At 30.7% G+C, this 20,523-nt stretch overlaps 1 protein-coding gene across 14 annotated transcripts in view; it reads right to left on the bottom strand.

Annotated features, from left to right (window-relative positions):
- Positions 1-3,377: 3,377 nt before the first annotated feature.
- LOC129788060 (probable nuclear hormone receptor HR3) overlaps positions 3,378-20,523 on the bottom strand; it is a 90,015-nt gene continuing 72,869 nt past the window's right edge. For 8 of the 14 annotated variants that reach the window (XM_055824047.1, XM_055824046.1, XM_055824048.1 and 5 more), the window contains exons 4-10: positions 14,832-14,988; positions 13,934-14,100; positions 10,367-10,470; positions 9,702-9,848; positions 9,090-9,333; positions 8,868-9,018; positions 3,378-8,758 (exon numbers count right to left, since the gene is read on the bottom strand). In XM_055824047.1, coding sequence (XP_055680022.1) covers positions 8,638-8,758; positions 8,868-9,018; positions 9,090-9,333; positions 9,702-9,848; positions 10,367-10,470; positions 13,934-14,100; positions 14,832-14,988 — 1,091 coding nt within the window. In that variant the 3' untranslated portion in view covers positions 3,378-8,637. Of the gene's footprint in view, positions 8,759-8,867; positions 9,019-9,089; positions 9,334-9,701; positions 9,849-10,366; positions 10,471-11,075; positions 11,229-12,192; positions 12,451-13,933; positions 14,101-14,819; positions 14,989-20,523 lie in introns of all 14 variants that reach the window. The other 6 variants (XM_055824051.1, XM_055824050.1, XM_055824037.1 and 3 more) reach the window with 4 other exon arrangements.

Here is a 20,523-nt window from a genome sequence, read left to right as displayed (position 1 = left end):
GAAATGTCTATGTTATTTTTCTATGATGCTTTGAGCAATGTTTCTTTTTCTTGAATAATATTAATAAAATTATTCGATCAAATGCCAAAGGAAATTCAATTTATTTATTTTTATAGCATGAAAATAGGTTCTAAATTATAGAAAAAAAATTAGTGGCTATATTTTAATGATTGGTAGCCTTTTCTTTTTTACTTTGAGTTCTTTTATCGTAGATTATTCAAATAATTTTTCATTCAATTTCCATAATTTTTATCTTATTCAAAAAGGAATCTTATTTATTATCAAAATCATTCTAGAAACAGGATTAGAACAAAAAAGGAAAGTTTTTTTTTAATAAAATAAATCTTTTTATTATCCACTAAACTAATAAAATCTCTTGATGTGTTGGCGTCGTTAGACTTAAGCTCTTTTGATGAATATTTGCTAATGAAAAGCTGATGTAGAATATTTTATATTTGTGCTAAAAAAAAAGTGTTTAGAATCTTTTTCATAAATCTGAAAATATTTTTTTATGTTTTATTAATTTTAATTATTTTCTAATTTTTTCTTTAACTTTTTATTTATAATATTTGGGAAATAAATGATTTAATTAAAATTCAAATTAAATTTTTTTAACGTCTTTTGAAAAGTTCTAAGTTTCATAAATTTTGTTCTATACACATTGTATTCAATGATTCTTCAGAAAAATATCGCAAATTCATTACTTAACAACCCTTTGGAAAAAAATAATATTAATGCTGATCTTTTTTCACACGAGTATTTGCTAAAAGTTCTTTAACTTCTTCAAAAGAAGTAAGTAATCCAAAATAATAAACTAAGGCAATGAATCCAAGCAATTGCAATCACTTAAACTGATCGTCAAACACACCAATTTCTTTCGTTGATGATCATCAAAATTTGAGCACAAAATCGTTTAAAAAATAACCTTTTTTTCATAGAATTTATCACATTTTTCACACAACAAAAAATTTCACACTGAAATATCCTGGAGGAATAATCCTTAAATGTGCAAGAAGGAGGATGGACAGTAGTTGAATTAGGCGGATAGCGTTGGGTAATTAGGTGATCGCGCACGATCGCAAGAGCTTCCGAGGGTTGCGTGTTGGCGCGTCGGAGTGACGAAAACGACTGAATTACATTGATTGTGTCTAAACTATTTTATTATATTTTTACTACGAACGTCGCGTAGTACAAACAACAATTTATTCATGAGGTGCTTCCACCTTTTGCTATTTTATTTTTATTCTTCTCTCCACTGCAAAATCGCGCGTTTGGCGTGAGAGAAACACCTGTACTAAATGATGCTATACATACATTCTACAATATGTGCTGTATATATCTTTATGCTGTCCCGTGATCTCACTGCGTGTTGCTTTTTAAAAGCCTTCGAGATAAGGATTTTTCAGTGTGCAAAACTTTTATTAATTCTTTTTTTTCGGCAAGAATGACAGGCGAAGGAAATGATTCTCAATTCTTTTCGTGCTGTGAAATTTATTCAGAACCTTTGTGAGGAATATTGTTAATTATTATTTTTTCGCGTTTATTCAGCAAAGTTCAAAAAGAATAAAAAAATAAGAAGACTCCTTAATAACTATCTGGCCCTCGGGATCTCTTCAGGTGGGCAAATTTTCGTGTCTTTGCGCGAGAACAACGCCAAAAATTCGAGACGTTTTAAAAAGAACCCTTGAAGCGGAAATTTTTAATCATCTCTTGAAGTGATTTTTTTCGCGAGAGAGAAGTACTTCTCAGAACCTCCGCAAGCACAAAAGGTAGAACAGAGCACACGCAAAAATTTTGCTGCCATTGATGATCTCAAAATGTATCCAATATGCAAAATAGGGTGTGTGAGAGACAAATAAGCATTTTTGCAGCATATACAGACCAGCAATCCAAATGCGCAGCCAGTGGAAAGATCATTAGCAATTGAAATGTGGGCCAAATCAACACAGGGAGATGCTGACCATACATGCTTGTTGTGAGGTTCTGGATGCGAAAAAGAGCTCATCTGAAGGGCATTCCCGATGACATGCCGATATCTCCGGTGGATCTTTTTATTTTTCCTCTCCAAACAAAATGACAAAAAGATCGCGCCATTGGTGGGTCCATTCACGAAAATATCAAGCCCCACAAAAGGTATACCCCCAAGAAGGCCAAATTTAATGACTCTCCGCATTTTACCCAACAATGGCATTTTATTCTAACATCCATTTGACTTTATTCGTGAGGTTTTATTGGTGCTCTCGGGTTTTTATAAAATTAATTTGATATAAAAAAAAATCCCGCCAAAAACTCTCAGTTAATTGAAATAATAATTGTTAATCTACCTACATTCATTTAGGTTTTAAAGACATATTTTTTCAATAATTTATTTTACTGAACTAAAGCTCAAAAAAGGACAAATATCCTTCCCATTGAATTTTTCTCTTTCAAAATAGAATTTACACCAAATAAAAGAATTTCCATTGCAGCCAACAAATTGATTTATCAGCAGCAACGAGGTGGAGAGAGAGAGCTTTTGTAAGTTCCTCCGCAGTGTTGTTGTCTATAAATCTATCATCACCGGAAGATGAGAATTTATGACTCTTTGTTGCATTGAAGATGAAATTCTGCCATTCATTCTGAACACCTCGCAAAAGTTCTTTGTTTTCCGCGCCATGTCTTTGGCAGAATATTTTGCAAAGAGCTTTATGATGTCTCACCAAGATGAGTTCCTCCCCCCACAGACAACGTCCAAGAAAACAAACTCCATGAAGCGTAAATTTGCGTTGAATCCTTCCCGGAAATTCCTTTTCAAATGTATATAAGTAACTGCAGCTGACAATATTCTTGAGAGCCCGTCGAGGGAGGAAGATGGGTTTGCGATATTTTTGCACGGGTGAAAGAGGAAATTACTACAGCGCATTGTTTCTCGTGCTTTTTCCTGCCTTCCAATGTCAATGACATTCTTTTCCTCTGCAAAAAAAATTAACAATTTGGTGAAAAATTCTCTTGTGCGCATTTTTTTCGGGACAAAGAACTCTCGCCCTGTTATAATACTTCTCGTAGTCATCAGAGAGTTCCATGCCAGTGAATCGAATGCCTCTTTGGTTCTAGCACGACACGAAAACAATGTCTTTTCGTAATTTTTTTTCTCTGTATATATTTAATAATGTATTAATTAGTATAATAGGTTTCTGTACACTTTCAATAAAAATCTTTCTCTTTTTGTATCAACATATTATTTTAATTAAAAAAAAAAAAGAAATAGAACAAAAGAAAAGATCATATCTTTCTGATTTTTTTCTATATTTTTTATTTCATTTATACCTTCCTCTCAATAATCTTTAAATCTTTTTTTTTATTACTCTTAGTTTTATTAGATTTGTATTTTTATTAAATTTTTTGTAGATTTCCATTGTTTTTAAATTTACTCTTTTTTTTACCCTTTCAACTCCCATTTGTCCACGTTTTTTTGTTGAATTTACTTCTCGCGCAAAAAAATAAAAGATCTCATGCTATTTCTCACAAGTTTCCATCATTTTTATTTAAAGTTTTTGTTTTTTTTTATTTAAAAAGAATAAAAGAAGAAAACTATAGTTATTACAATTATAATAAATTTACTGTAGGTACATGATAATTTACTTTTATTAACGTTTTCATCATCCATTTAATAACCTTTTCTTCGTGTTTTTCTCCTTTCTCTCTCTCTTCTCCTCCTCACTATCTTATGAGAAATTCCTATATACTGCGAAGGATTTATTTTGTGATTTGTGTTTGTAGTTTTTTTTTCTATACTTCAGATAAGGAAACAACAAAGTTAAATCTTTACATTTTTCATTCTTTTAAAAGTTTAATAATTAAAAACTTTTCAATTATTTCTCTTCTCTAGAAAATTCCCTCTTTTTTTATTACAATTTACGGGGATGCTTTGCATTTAATAAAATGTGATTTAGCTTTTTTTTTCTTTGTTTTATAAATCAATATATTTATCCTTTCAACAGAATTCTTATTGGAACAAATTAAAATTCTCTAAGAAATATTTTTTTGTTTAGAGTCGAAATTTTTCACATTATTTAGTGTTTTATGTACACAAAAAATATGTACAGTACTACCATAAAAAAGAGACGTTTAATGCTCATTTTCTTTTCATTTTTAAACACTATTACAACTCCTAGTGGATCCATCACTAACTCTTTTAAAAATTTCACAGTGATTCCATCGAATTTTTGTTTTATATCAAATTTGTTTTTCATTCTAAAATATAATATATAACAAAAAAGTTAACTAAAAGAAAAAAAAAGTTGTGGGAATATTATGAAATTTTGTTGGAAGGACACACCGCTCAGTATATAATTTGTAGAGAGCGCGTGGTCCAACACTATTAAACTGTGGTACCCTTTCACCCGAATAAAGACCCTATACAAGAATTAATTTAAATTCTTCACTGTCATCCATTTAGATTAGAATAATTATAAATTAAGAATATTTTTTTCTCTTTACTCATTTTTTGCATTATCACTTATGCCCTAATACGCTATTCCTTTCGCATCTCAGAATTAAAAATGATTAATTTCGACTTTTTGTATTTTTTTCTTTCTGTTGTAATTTTCTATGTTCACTCTAATGTTCTATGAACAAATTAAAATTAAGAAATAAATCCTAAATCTGTGTACACACTCATTTCACTTTTTTCTTTTATTTTTGAATAAGAAGGAAAAGAAGAACAATTTTGCAAAAAAATTAAACTTTCTTTTGTTTTTGAAAATTATTATTCTTTCGTTTAATTTCTGAGAAGATTCTTTGTGCATAAATCGCTCATTTCTATAGTCTTTAGTGTAAAAGCACTGAGATTGAAATAAATTTGTAAACACTTTGAGGAATGATGGGATAAAAATATCGGCAAAAGAAGTTTTTGAAGGATAACAAAAATTGAGAAATTTTGTAAAGAAAATATTAAAGAAAAGCCGTCAAAGGGTTCCAAAAAAATTTACAGGGTCAGTCAATAGAATAATTTTATCAAAAAATCCTTTAGCTGAAATACTTAAAAAAAATCTATTGAGATGAAAAAAAAGAGAAAAAATGACCGAAGAATTTTTGAAGAAATAAATTTTCGTTTTTATGCAAAAATTTCGTCAAAATTGAATTTATAAAAGTACTCAAAAGTAACAAGAGTTCTTTTCCTTAAAAAAATCCTAAAATTTATTTCTTGCATATATAATTGTTTTCTAGAGCTCGCTTTTTCTACTTGAACATTGTTTTTTCGTGTATGAATTTTATATGTTTCTAAATGGGGCTTTCTGTGAGTTTTTTTTGTTTTTTTTTTATTAAATGCAAATCTGTATAGAGATTAATGTTCTCAATGAAGCCAACGCTGAATCCTTTAAGAATCGGAGAAATCCCCCCACCCAGCCATTCCCAATAATATTCTTCGTAGATTTATAGAATTTCTTTTTTTTTATTAAATGGATAGTAATGGGAAATTGTCTTTGTCTGATAAAAGTTGATTTTTTTTTCATTTGAAAATGATTTAATATTTTCATTTCTTTTTTTTTAACTATATATTTACTAAATATATCGTCTCATTGTTTTTTTTTGTAAAAGTGTTGTATAATTATTTTAATATATAATAATATTTTTTGTTTTTTTTTCATCATTTTTCTTTAAGTTATGCACTTAAGACTACTCTCAGAAAGTAAAATTGTATCTAATGTCAATCTTTTAGGTTTTTTTTATTCCTCTATTACTCTCATCTTCACTCTTTTCCTTCTTTTCACACATTCGCTCTATTTTTTTTGTTGCACACTCTATACTCATTTTGTTGTATTCTGTGAAATATATTTTTTAAAGGGTTTCATTTATGTTTAACATTTTTTTTTGCATATTTTTTTCTCAGTTTTTTTCTCTATTGTATATAATAATTACTAATATAATTTTTTTTATTTTTAATATTAAATTAATCAGATTTTTAATTTTTAGTATATATTTTATGTCATTAATATATATTAAATCTTTTCATCATTTATCTTTTATTTAAGGCAATTAATTCATACATGTATTTTTTCTTCATTTCTTTTTTTTTATTATAGAAGCACCCATACATTTATAAGTTTCTCTCTCTCTCTCGTAAATGAAATGAAATTTTTATCCTTTTGTTTTGTCTGATTGAGAAAAATTAATTTTGTTGCTTTTGGAAAAAATGTAACTTTATACCTCTTTTTTTATTCAGCAAATGTTTGTAATATTAGAAAAATTTTACCAAAACATTGATTTTTGTGTCTGAAATGGTCAAGAAAAATTAATATTTCAAAATAATAGTTTTTACTTTTGGAACAAAAAACTATTTTTCATGTATTTTTTTTATTATTAAATTTTTACTATTTATTTCTTTTTTTAGTACGTATAGATTGATTTTTCATCTTACTAAATCTCTTTTGTCTATTTTTCTTCTAGGTTTTTTTTCTGCTATTTTTATTCGTATATTTTTTATGTCTTTCCGGTTCTCTATGAAGATGCAAGAGAATTTAAATATATATATTTTCAGTGTAGTTTGGAAAAATTGTACAAAAAAAGAAAACAAATATTTTCAACAAATAAGGATTTTTTATACAACTATTTTCACACACTTTCCCCCTTACGCCCATCTCCCACATTTTGTATTCATTTTAACATATCACAAGATTTTATCTTCCTTAGCTATTTCTTCTCCGTATTTTATTTATTTTTTAATCCTTCTTCTATTCAAAAAAGAATTTTGTGGTTCTGTAAGAGTCTATTAGAGATATTGCGGAAATAAGAATCAAACAAAAAAGAATTGAAAAATCAAAAACAGACAAAGATGAACTGAAATGGATTGTTTTTTTTGTATTTGTTTTGTCAAAAATCCTTTCAAAATTTGCAGTAAAAAAATCAAAATTGCAATCTTCAGTCAAAATTTTGTGATATTTCGTAAAAAGTCTCATTATTTTTCAATAAATTCTAGTATTTCATTTTAACAATTACTTTGTAAATCTATTTCTCTCTTTTTCTCTCTCTTTAAATATAAATATTAGATTGCATTTTATTATTTCAAAGTGTGGAGATTTTGTTAAGTATTTGTTTTTGTATGTTTTCTTTTTAAATTAAAATGAAATTCAATACAAGACCTGCTATATGTCTTTGATTACTTTTTCTCATTTAAATTGTAAATATATGAAGGTAATATTGATCTGAATTTTATCTTCTTTATATTTTTTCTTCATTTTATTTATTTGGTATCTCATTATGTAAGTTTGTAGTAGAAATTGCTATTTTGCCCTCTTTGTCTGTGGATGTGTGTTGTGAAATAATTTTGAAAATCCCCCCAAAAAATTAATCAAAAATTTATTTCTATTTTCTGAATTTTTTATGGATAATTTTTTGAAAAATAAAAATGATTTTTAAAATTTATTTATTTATGTTTTTTTGGTTGCAAATTGCGCAATGACACTGGAGAGAAATGTTAGAAGCAAACAAAACTAAAAAAATATTCTACAAAATAAAAAAAAAAACAACAAGAACAGAACTATATTAAAAATAGTTAATTAAAAATTCATGTACACCAATAATGTTTTATTGAAAAAAAAATAAAAACCTCTAGCAATGTTAAATAATGACAGTAAGACGAAAATTCCTAGACAAATCAATTTTGTAAATTTTTTACACCTGAAAATTTCCAATGTTTTGCCACAAAAATTCTTTCTTCTTCTACTAAATGTTTTTTTTTCGAATTAATATTTGTTTTCTGTTTTAACTCTCTTTTAGATATAAACATAACTAAAATACATTATGTGCATAAAATTACATTTCTCTTAATTTAATTGCATTTTCTATATGTTTTTGTGGTGTTTTTTTTTATTCTCTAATTTTCATCCCCCTTCTCTATTTATTTTTGTTTGACGAAATTTTCTTCTTCCCCTCTTTTTGTTGTAGATTTTTCTTTCTCAGTCATTTTTAGTTTAGAGCTTTTTGAATGGAAAACCAGCAAAAAGTAATTAATGGTTTTAAGTATAAACACGAAAAAATACGACGAAATGCATCAAATACAATAATAAAAAATATATTTCGAAATATACTGGTAATAAAAAAAAATATATTTTTACTTAAAAAAAAACAAAAAAAAAATGAACACACAGGTTTCGATAAACGAAGGCAGTTACGTAGTTTATCTTCGTAATATGTATATAGAGAAATTCTCTCCTCAACCGAGATGTGAAAGAAGTTATTTCGCACGTTGGGGGCGCGTTAAGAAGTGGGTGAAAAATAGAGAATGAATAATAAATAAATTATACATTAAAACAAGGGATATTTTGTAAGAAAATTCGCGGAAATTTTCCTACAAACGCATCTCGAGGGATAGAAAATGAATTAAAGACATTTCACACACATTTTCTTCTCATTTCTTCTTCTGAAATTATCACTTTTTTCTTTTAACTATTTTTTTTTCATTTAACTGCTTTTTTTTTAATATAGTTAATAATGTTACTTTCTTGCGCTAGCGCTTACTCTCTGTCTATCCCAATGCTTTCATGTTTTTTTTTAACCCATTTGCTGCCGTGTGAACATCACACAAATCCTTCAGATATACTCAATTTCTGCCTCTTGTATGATGAAAACCACGGCGGCACTATTGTCGTCGCTATGTTATGTGAGATCTTGGGGTGAATCGATGGAGAAGAGCTCCTTGTACAGTGCAGGAAACACATATTGTGGATGATCCTGTTTGAATTTACTCAGTGCTTCCATGTGCATCAGAGAAAGTTCTCTGCGAAGAAGAAAAAAAATTATTAAATGTTGAAAATGTTAGAAAGGAAAACCTCAAAAGCTTCTTGCTGAGTTCCCTTGAATTTAATGCTCCCAAGAAAAAAAGTTACCTGAATGTTGGAATTTTATTGAGAAGTGTGTCCAGCACCGTGACATCTCCTTTAAGTGGTGCATGATTTGATTCTAGTTCTTGTCGTATTGCTGACATGCTCATGTTGAACAGTCTTTGAATCTCCGTATTGCCTCGGACACCATTTCGTTCTAAAGCAAAGATTGATAAATAATTTGTTAAAGCATAAAATTCTCTAAAGAAAATCAAGAAGAGTTCTAACCTGGCCACAGCAACACAAGACTCTGATAGAGCGCCAATTCAGTTTCTGTGAGTTTAAGTTCCGCAATACTTTTTGCAGTCTCAAAGATAAATGCAACTAATTTCATCTCAAATGAATCAGAGGTATAGAAGGCCTCCTGTGGCAACATAACATCACCATATAGAACAGCATTTTGCGAGAGATCCATCAGTCGTGACATCCTTACGATGGCCAATTCGAATGAGCCCGTTTTCAGCAGGAGAATCTGTAAGGGAGAATTTCACGAAAAAAAACAAGGAACGACAACGCGAACCAAAAGAAAAAGAAATATATGGAGAAAGATCACTCAATTTTGCTTTTAAATAGGAAAAAAGTATTTTGATTTTTTTTTAATTTATGAAAGATGAATTTTGATCTTAAAAAAAAATGAAGTTTCTTGCCAAAATTAAGAAAAAAGATCTTCTAAAGAGGGATTTGGGAAGATTGTACAGAGAAGGGAATAAAAGTTTCTAAAAGGAATTTATAACAAAAAAAAATAATGAAATAATCAACTGATGAGATGAATTAAATAAATTGAAAAAATAATTTAAAATAAAAAAATGATGAAATGGAGATAAAAAAGAATTTCATTACCTGATCATCTTGACTTAACCTCATAAAGCCAGGTATGAGTTTAGCGAATTCGATGATATTTTGTATCATTGCCGTCAGCTTCTCCGCACAATCCAGCCACAAGTCCTCCTGACCCAAATTCTTATAGTACAATATCCGAGACATATCCTGTGTAAAAGTACGTGGGAATTATTTATTTATTCAGTTTGATTTTCTTTAGCAAAATATTCATTTTAGTCAATTGAAGAAAAATCTTAAAGATGCAATGAAAGGATATTAAATTAATTTCTTTTCGAAAGAAACGATTATTTAATATTTCTAGGCTTAATTGAGCTTAAAGTCTTTATCAAGCTTTCTCATCTTTATCTCATATTATCGTTATTCAAATAAATCATCATAAAGCTCACGTATTAATTTCATAAACTTTATAGAGGAAGAATAAAATCTAATCCTATCGTGTGATGATATATTTAGCGATAAAGGGGAGATAAATTAGATTAAGCTTCATAATGACTTAAAGTTCAATTAAGCTCTGAATTTTTAAAAATATTTCCTTCTATTTCATAACCATTTCACAACTTTAATTCGCTTAATGAAAAAATCAGTAAAACAAATTAAAGATTTTTCCGATTTTTCTTCATTCAAAGCTTTCCATTTAATGAAAATATTTCAGCAGTTAAACATACCTGCGGTTTCCTAAACATATCATGAACTACTTCTAACTTGAGATTTGTATTTGCATGCGCCTCTGCTAGCGTTTTAATTAACACCTCATTGATGTCACCTTCCGCTGCAAAAGAGTGGTCAAAATATTTTCGTTTATTTCATAAATTCCAACATTAAAACATATTTTAAAATATGTAGTTTACATATTTTTTTGTGGATGATGAAGGGATTTAGGAGTTATCACACGAAAATTGCTGTTTATCCATCAATATTCAGTGACAACTCCCCGAATTTATTAATTTGTATGATAAAAGGGGGTTTGTGGGAGAGCACACAAAATGAATTAAAAAATGAATGGTTAATTCGAATAATAAAAAAGAAATTATTTACACCGTTTTCGTGCAAAATAAGCAAATTATGTTGAATAAATAAGCTATTTAATGTTGTCTGCAAATATTTGCACAAACACACAAAATTAAAGTGAATTATGAAAAGCTTTTTTTACTCTATAAAAAAAACAAAATATATATGAGAGAAAAAATGAGAGAATTGATTTTTAAATAAATATAATTTCGAGCTGGTGGGAAGGAGGTAAGAAGGGGGCAGAGTGAGATAAAAATAATAATAAAAAAATACAAAAGGCAGAGAGAAAAAAATAAGAATGGGAATAAAATAAAACTGTTGCAAGAAAAATCCTTTCGATGGAAGGATCAAATAGCATCTTCTTACCCCATCTTGTATGGGAATCACAAGAGCTATCGTCCTCGCCAAATGTTGTTATTTGAGTTATTTGGGCATTCTGATGCTGATGGCTCTGGGAACCCGTACCAGGAGGATTTGAATCACCATGGCAGCACTCAGATCCTCGCCGTATATTGTTGCCTAGAAATATTTATCCTTCATCTTCAACGGAAGAACCCGTAAAGGAGCTACTAATTCTCCCACATAGAATATGGCATTTTTTATGTATTATTTATTTAGACATGAATTTCTAATTTCATATAGAAAATACATTTACTTAAGAAGATGAAAAACAAAATAAGAAAAATTCACTGTACTTGAATTTTTTTTCACCATCTAACAGGGAGGCAAGACATTCTCTGAAACATTCTTATACAGCCCCTTCTTCTCTTGTCTTTCTTGGAGGACGTAAAATTATTATGCACCATATACGATATAAAGTGAGGCATTCCAACGTTCATAAAATATTACATATAGAATTTCTACGAGAATAATTTAATTTCAAAAGAGAGCACTAAAATTGAGAATTCTACGTAAAGACTTTAAGAAAACAAAATATAATAACCAAAAAGACGCCATCGAGGAAGTTCGATTTTTTTTGTCATTTATACAAAAGAAGAGACACTGAAACTTTCAAATTATTCTTATAAAGCATTCTCCTGCGGTGTTGAAACGTTTCTTCAAAATATTGCACACCAAATAGGCTTTCCCTCCCAACTATGATAAAAATAATATTTTTTATGAAAATTTATTTGTTTTAACCTTTTCGCAGCACCAAAGAAAATGTTTATAAGGATTTTTAGAAGATGTAAGTAACCTTTAAATAATTTTTAATTAATTAATCAATTAATTTTTCAAAAGATTTAACAAAAAAGTTTACGAACCTCTTCCAAAAATTCGAGAAAAAAATGAAATGAAATGGAAACAGCGAAATATGAGAACGCCAACAAAAGGAAATGTGAAAAAGGATTCATCAACTTTCTAATAAGATAATAAATATGTATATAATTTAATGATAATAATAGACGTTTGCCTTTCTCAAATGCATCAAAAAAATTTGGCTTGCTCTTGCAATGAAAATTTGAAAAGTCATTCGAAAAATCACCTGCAGACGCTCCTTGAACTTGAACGAGATTTGGGTTAACCATTTGACTATTTGGTGAATGCAAGAAAGTCGTAGAATCGACAAAATTCCCAACTAAATTGTCAACACTTTGGAGTGATTCTTGCTTTATGGTGACAATTGTACTTGAATTGTTTGTACCATTTCCGGTGGTTGTTTGATTGTCCGCCGTGGCACTCGGCTGAGCCACCGCCGTTGGTGTTGGTGGCGAGGAAGATTGCTGAGGGCCAGAACTGCTGGCTGCATGTGAGACAAGGCAACAGAGACATACGGGATAATCCATTAGTTGTGACACAAAGCTACATCACATCATTTCGACAGGACAAGCTATATAATAAACTAAATAATACAAACACGCACGACGACATTTTCAATTTTCCGGATACAACATTGAGTTTTTAAAGAGAAAAGCATTGTATTATATCTCCTTTTTGTTTTATATTTAATGCAAAGTGAGCTTTCATTGCTACTTATGTGCAGAAAGCTTTTATAAGAATCTTCGCAATAATACGTCAATAAAAAAAATATTTTGTAGAGATTTTTCCAGCGCTCTTGCATATTAGTGTGCATAAAATAATTTATTTTTTCTCTTAAAGTAGATTTTTTGAATTATTTTTAGATCATTAAAAAAATAATCAAAGTATTTGCCCTACATCTTATGCTTCACCTAAACTCCACAACTTCTTGGAATTCAGACGACAAATTGATGATAAAATAATAAATCTGGAGTAATCACTCGCACTATATAGTTATTTTTAGCAATATGAAGTGATTCTTCCGTAAATTCTTCTTCTTTTTTGTCATAATCATCCTGTTGATAAGGTTATTGCCCGCAACGCATGGTAGCAGAGTGGGTGAAAGTATGAGAAATATATATATACACATAGGTAGGTACAAATTCTCCCCATGTATACTTCCTCCCCAACACTATCATCTGATTATCTCCTAATTAATTAAGTCACTCTCCTCGTGAGCCCTATTTGGGGGATTTTCCCGGAAAATTCTCATTAGGCCTATTATTTTGCAACTCTGTGCAATTTATTCTTCACTCAATTTTCTTCACTAATAAATTGGATGAGGATGAAAATGTCGTGGAAAGTATATATGAAAAAAAAATCTTCTGAGAGTTTATATTTTTTTTACAGGCATTGCGGTTATCCTTTTTTTTGTTGTTGTTGGATAAAATACAAATTTCCCATCCTTACCTCCTCCCCCTCTTTGGGGCGGGTGGAAAAGAAGTAGGTAGGTACATACAGAGCGAGAGGCCAATTAGTTAAACCACAACCACAAAATTGCATTTTAGAATGAATTTTTAACCACCAGACATGACGCTTTTTTGTTAACTTTGCAATGTTTATCGCAATTAAGATGAATTTTTCTACACAACAGGAGGTGTTGTAACAATAAAAATTTCTCTCGCAAAGTGAATGTTTAATTTTTTTTTAATGTGTGTGTTTGGTGAGGGTTCCTTCTTCTATAAAATTACAATGGTAAAAGAATTTGAGTGACGTGAAAAGAACACAAAAATTACGATGATTGAGGGGGTGGTTTTATGCTCAAAGAGAGAGAGAGTAAAGAGAAAATTGCTAATCATCGTTTTTTTTTTAAATCTTCAAAAAATCAACATGAGTTACACAGATAGAGATGTGAAGAGAAAGGTGTGAGGATGTTGAGAATAATTTTTGATTTTTTTTGCGTTGTGAAGAAAGAAATTTAAACTTACTGTGTCCCCCAATGAAGTCCGGATCAATCATCGTACTTCGGGGCTCATATGTTGTTGTACTGTCCACATAGTCGGCGGAAATGTCGTAACCCATTGTCTGCTGAGGCGTCACAGATGAAGAGTAACCATAGGGACTAGCATATCCCACCTCATTGAGGTATGTGTATCTATACGTTTTCGTTGGAAATTCCCCGAGTTGGTGTGGATGACGATGAAGGAGATAAAAGAAAAATAGAAAAACAAGCACACATTAATCCACAACAACAATAATAATCATAAATCCGATAGGATGCCATGGTTGGAGTTTGCAGAAATTATGTAGGATATGAGGAAAATAAAATTTATAGCTTTCAGCAGAACATATTGCATTTTGTTAGGATGCTCAATACCGGGCAGGAGCTTTTATTGCAAATTTTCTTTTTATTTCTTCTACCGGAAAATTAAAGGTTGCTAGCTATGTGGATTTTTAGTTTAGCTTTTATTAATAATTTGAGCTTTTGAGCTTTTCTCATTGCATTTTCTTAAATTCGAAGATTGAACACCAAATATGATTTTTAAGGTTTTTTTTAACCTAATTTTTCTACCAATTATATTATCTAATCTTTGGCTCATTAACACAGATGATAACTCCAAGTAAAAACAAAGAAAAAAAATTATTTTTCTTTAAAGAAATTTCTGCAAACAAACCACGTTAGTTTCTTTTCAAATTAATTTTCCCTACAAATATTAAAATTAAATGAAAAGTTTTCCTATTAAATTCGTTAATAAATAAAAACTTAATGCTTAAAGTAAATGTAAAAGAGTCGAAGCTTAAATGGAAACATAAGAAAGCAAGAAAAAGAAAGGTAAACTTTAAATAAATCGCGTCTGTACGATACAAAGTTACCCATTGTTATACCCATGATGGAGTTGATCACTGCTTGATGGCGTTTGGGTGTCAAAGACAGAACTATCGGGTGCTGCATCACTTTGGGCTCTCATCTGTGCCCGATGAAACCGCACCTCGTCCTCCACCTTCTCCCTCTGCTTCTTTGACATTCGTCCAAATTTTACAGCTGAAATGAACAGAGAAAAAATAATTTTTAAAATTCCATAAAAGAAAAATTAAGTAATTAGTCGAGACACACTGTGGAGCATATGCTGCATGGGGAGAGCTTTTGCTATATATACACCCCTCGCTATATACGTTCATTTCTTATTATCCCATAGCTCTATTAGACAGTGGCAATATGTGTAATTTAAGAAAAAAAATCTCCACAGAAGTTCATCTTTGTCGACAAGGTGGTTAAGAAGAAAATTATGGGTGGGAATCGTGAGAAAGTTCTGTGGGGGGAAAAACATTGCAAAAGAAGCTTCTTCAATTTCTCTCCGTCACGAAATGCGGTGGTTTTATTTTATCTTTTGCCGGCAGTATTAAAGTAAAGAAGAATTTTTCGCGAGACTTTCAATTGACACAAATTGTACACAGTTAGTCATTCTTCTCAATCCATAAGTCACATTAAGAACCCATCTCACAGTGATTCTTTGCATTTTTTTTCTCTCCACCAAGATCATCTTCTCACACATTATGTATAAAACCGGCATGGTGAGGATGCATACGAGATTAACGTCTAACAAGGCATCACACAGTTGGAAATCGTGTAACACACGAAAACGTTAATTTTATAATATTAACGTTATTACGTGTAGCGCTCATTTAAAAGGCAGTGTGTCAAAAAACAGTTATTTATTATTGTACTCTCCACTTGTTTCTTCTTCGCGCTTGTCTTCTTCGCAACCTTCTGCTTTCTTATGTCTCTCTTTTCACGTCTTCACCGCACAACTCCATTCCGCCGCTTTGGGGGAATCTCCAACTCTTGTATTCGAGCGCCAGTGTGATGATGATGCGTGAAAGATACGATATGTATGTACGTATATACATAGCACAGACGGACAATGTCGGCAAAACTATGTATGTTGCATTTCTGTGAGCTTTCTGTGTTGCTTTTAATTGAGAAATTGCAAGATTTTCTTAACATAATCCTACCAGGAAGGCGTATTACCTACATCTCTTTTAGTCAATTAAATGTGAGAGATTAATCTCTATGCAATAGAGAGGTTAAGAATAGAGGAGGAACATGGAGCTTTTGCACATCCAAGAAAATAATGATTTAATTCAGTGAGAATTATTATTCTTTTTTTTCTTAAAATTTTTAGAATGATTTTATGCAGAGCTTTTTTCTGCACGCTACAAAAAGCTCTCAAGCCATTTAATCGTCTCTCATAAACTCATTCAGTAGTTTAAAAAAAACATAAACCCTCTCAGCACTCCCTCTGTCCATTTGTCCAGCTGTCTGTTTTTACTTCAAAAGAAACATCCCCTTTTCTGACCTGAGAATTCTCAAACAAACACTGGCATTCTACTGAAAAAAAAAAATACCCCAAACTAGTATGAAAGCTCACAATCTTCTAAAGAAAAGCGAGAGATGGTAAAATATTTTCCAGAAACGATGAGTATTTACTCATCTGCTATTTGAAGTTAGAGTCTCTTTACAAAAACTCCCAACTTGGTGTTGCACATCAGTGTGTTTTGCAACGGAAAAGCAAAGATGAGGAGGATAAAAAACTATCATGTAGTGCTAACAATGCGTCGATGACAATTCAAGAGAGTTTTCCCATTTTTAGTGTGAAATAAAACCCCAGCATGCGGTGGTGTGAGTTGAATCTCAATTTAAGCTTTAGCTTGTCGCACTACCAGCACTATTTTCAATTTCAATTGATACGACATTTGTGCAGAGAAAATGTGATGTTTCATTTGATGAAAAATCAATATGCTATGTATTAGAAAATTGTAGTAGCTGCTCTTTTCATTGGATAGACTTTACATTTTATTGTCAGATTTGCCGGGAGGGAAAATGTAATATTGGCACAAAAGAGGCAAAGAGAATCGTTTAGGAGTCTGCCAATGCTTAAGAATAGATTACAAAGTTTATTTGAAAGGGAAAAAAATATATAAAAGGGATTCTTATGTGATTTTTTAAACAATATGCCAAGAGATGTTTCTTATTATTTCTGGATAAACAGTAAAAGATATCAAGGGGTGATTTTTTTGTCAATCGTCGTACATATTTCAAAGAAAATATTTAAAAACATTATTAATTGAAAATATTTGAAAAGAAAATTTAAAAAATGTTTCTAAAATAAGTTTTTTTTATGCTACATCTAAGTTTAATTGTTTTCTAGATGATTTGGCAGATAAACTCCCAAGGAGAGAAATCGCTTGAAAATAGGGAAAATTTTCGAAAATCCGTCGGCAGGGATACGGCGAGAATTGGTCAAAATTTCGACGCCTTGACGAAAAATGGGGAATAAAAATCCCAATTTTTCTGTCGAAAGTTCGTCGAAAGCATCTTCCCTATTTCTGCCCAATTGGGAAGCTTTGTCGAAACGTGGTCGACCATATTTCGACGGACCGTCGAAATAGGGCAGAAAGATGTCGACATGTATTGCCTTGATTTCCTCATTATTCTTCTCTTTCTCTCCAATGATATTCAATTCAAACAACATATTTTTATATTCTTCTGCTCTTTTCACACATCACATGATTATATTGGGGCCTCCATGGCGTTATTTTACATGACAAGAATAAAATGCCAAGACAAAATGGAACACGATATTAATATATATTAATATTTTTATATTGCGACTTATCCTGACGCTTGGTCTTTGGAAAACCATGCCACACCCTTTTCCCGTCATGAATATTTGCCATAGGCGATAAAATGCCATTGCATTTCACAAATTCAAATTTTTAATTATATTTTAATTGCACATAAAAAATGAAATTTCCCAAAACCTTGTTGAAAGTATTTTTAAAATTTCTTTACACATCCTGAAACATGTTGGTCAACTTATTTTGGATGCAAAAGTCTCAGATAATTAATAAATCGAATTTAATTTTAGCAAGTAAATTTTTGATTTGCCGCGCACGAATAAGTACGCCATTGAGCTCATTAACCTCTAAACCTTAAAGTCCATCTGTTGACAAAATATGAAATCAAAAATCTGGAGAAGGGCAGAAATTGGGAAGAAATAGGGCAAAAATTGGGAAGATTGTCGAAAGCATGTCGAATATTAGTCGACATGTTGCCTTATTTTTTCCCAATATTTAAGGAAATGGAGGAAGGAAAAATTTCGACAGACTGTCGACACCCAATTTCCTATTGGAAAGAGGGTCGAAACTTTTTCGAAATATTTTCCACTTGGTCTGCCCAATTTTTTTCCTTAAAAATAGGGCAGAAATTGGGCTGCTTGATAAGGAAATATGCCGAATATATTTCGAAAGATGATTTCCTTCCAAAATAGGGCAGCTACTTTCGACATATTTTGGAAATTATTTCGACATAGGGCAGCATTTGGGAAAGTAGGTCTCGTTGGGCTGCAAGGATATTAATTTGAAATACTAAAATAAACCCTTTAAAGAATATTTATTTAAGCATGAATTAATTATTATTTCCAAAAACCGAAAAAAAGAATAAAAATAGGCAAAATTATAATTTTCTTCTTATGGATTAAAAACGAATATTTTGCAAGGGAATTGTGGTGCACAATCGTGCATAAAAAGACAATTAAAATTTTTGCCACTAAAGGTAAAATTTGCATTCTTGTGAAATACATTTAATTAAAAGACAGTTCCTTGCGGAAAATTCTTATCATGTTGGAAATGAATGTGAGAATTGTGAGATATCTTAATTAATGAATTTACCGTTTTTACGATCATTTCGCATTTTCTTCTCAGTGACAATCCACCATTAAACTCCGCATTATATTGTCAGCAGAAGAGGAGAAAATGGCAAGAAAGCTCTTACATTGCGAATTTCTTCCAATTTACATGCTTTCTTTTACAAATTCAAAAAAAATTATGTATGTATATAGCTTCACACCGGTATCAAAAAAGCGCACTATCAGAGAGTTTCGTAAGTTTATAGTGAGATGTTTGGGAAAATAGCTCATGAGGTTTGTGGATCTTGCTCTGTTTTTTTTTCTTCTTCTTTCATTGAAACACACACAAAATCTTGAGGTGCGCGGAGAAGGTGCAAAAGATGCAAAAGAAGCTCAAGATGTAGGTACTAAAAATAAGAAGCCGGAATGATGTGAGGGAAAAAAGAGCAAAATAGTACATACTGTAAATAACAACCGCTAGAAGTAAATTGCACACACGCAACATAAAGAATGTTTTGTACCATTTATAGAGTATCTTGCGTGTAGTTTTTAGCGGTTTTCATTACACACTTTGCACCCAAAAAAAACCCGCTCAGATAATTTTCTTTTGAGGAATCCCAAAAAAAAACAACACACACAGAACACGACTTATTAATTTCTCTTGAAAAGTATTTCTCAAGCATTCCCCTTTTGGCCTTTTTCATTCTTCGTTGCATCTTCAATGTTCTTCCATACAACACAGTTTACGCATTTTATCATATAAGGCAACATATTATTACACAATGCTCACTTATTCTCATTTTAATATCTCAACATGACCATTTTATTCTCATTCCTATTGTTATTTCTCTCTTTTGTCGGTGATCTTTTCTTTTTCGCCTGTGGAGCTTATTTCATTTTTTTCGGTGAACATAATTTTGTGGTATTTGAGCAAGAGAACAAGAAGAAGCAGAGATTGCAGGATGAAACGATGCAATGATAAAATTGAAATAATTTGCAAAATCATTGTGGCAATTGACTCTCAAATTGCTCAATTGTTGAGTTTGTTTTGGGTTCTTTTGAATGAAGAGAAAATGCAAAGAAATTCATTAAGATGATAACCAAAAAAGGAAGTTAAAATAAAAGCTTTTTTTTAATGACAAAAAGCTTTGAAGCTTTTTCTATTGCTTCTATTGCTTTGGATATTCCTTTTTCATTAACACTTGGAGGATCGAGGTTTCTAAACTCAAAAGTTTGACCTTCATTTTCTCTCAAAAGAAAATATTTTTCCAAGTTTTCTTTCGATGATCTTGAAGTAATGAAACTCCTCTATACACAGATGTAGAATTTATCACGAAATATTAAATAGATTTTAATTTTGTGGTGATTGAAAAAAAAACGAATTGGCCAGCTTTGTCCGGCAAAATCCTCCAAGGGTTAATGATAAAGGGTTCAGAGGTAATTCTGAAGATGGAAATAAATTATCCGAATCGTCAAAGAAAGCTCTCGTTATGAGAAAATTCCCCAAATAAATTCTTCTTTAGTAAGGATTCTATTTAAAATAATATAAAGGCTCAAAGTTCCAGTTCAAACTATTGAAAGCTCTATTTAAAAGCTTGAATTTCAGAGAATTTCCTGCTCAAAACTTATGACAGCTGTCTTGATAAATTCTAACGATTCTAGGTAGAATTTACAATTCTATCGCGGAACATAAATTCCACCCAAAAAAATTTGAACGCATTCCTCTTCCTTCTGAAAGTAGGTTGCACTGCGGAAGTTCCCCAATTAGGCCACAATTCATACCCATATCACTCAAAAGCTTAATTAGTTTATTAAAATTTTCAATGACAAATCAAACATTGAGCGCACTTTCCCAAGAAAATTTCCATGTTACTGATAGTGGCCGATTC

The sequence above is a fragment of the Lutzomyia longipalpis genome, chromosome 1 (genome assembly GCF_024334085.1).
Source record: "Lutzomyia longipalpis isolate SR_M1_2022 chromosome 1, ASM2433408v1".
NCBI lineage: Eukaryota > Metazoa > Arthropoda > Insecta > Diptera > Psychodidae > Lutzomyia > Lutzomyia longipalpis.
The sequence above is the reverse complement of the archived record's forward strand: the minus strand, read 5'-3'. Positions and strand labels throughout refer to the sequence as shown.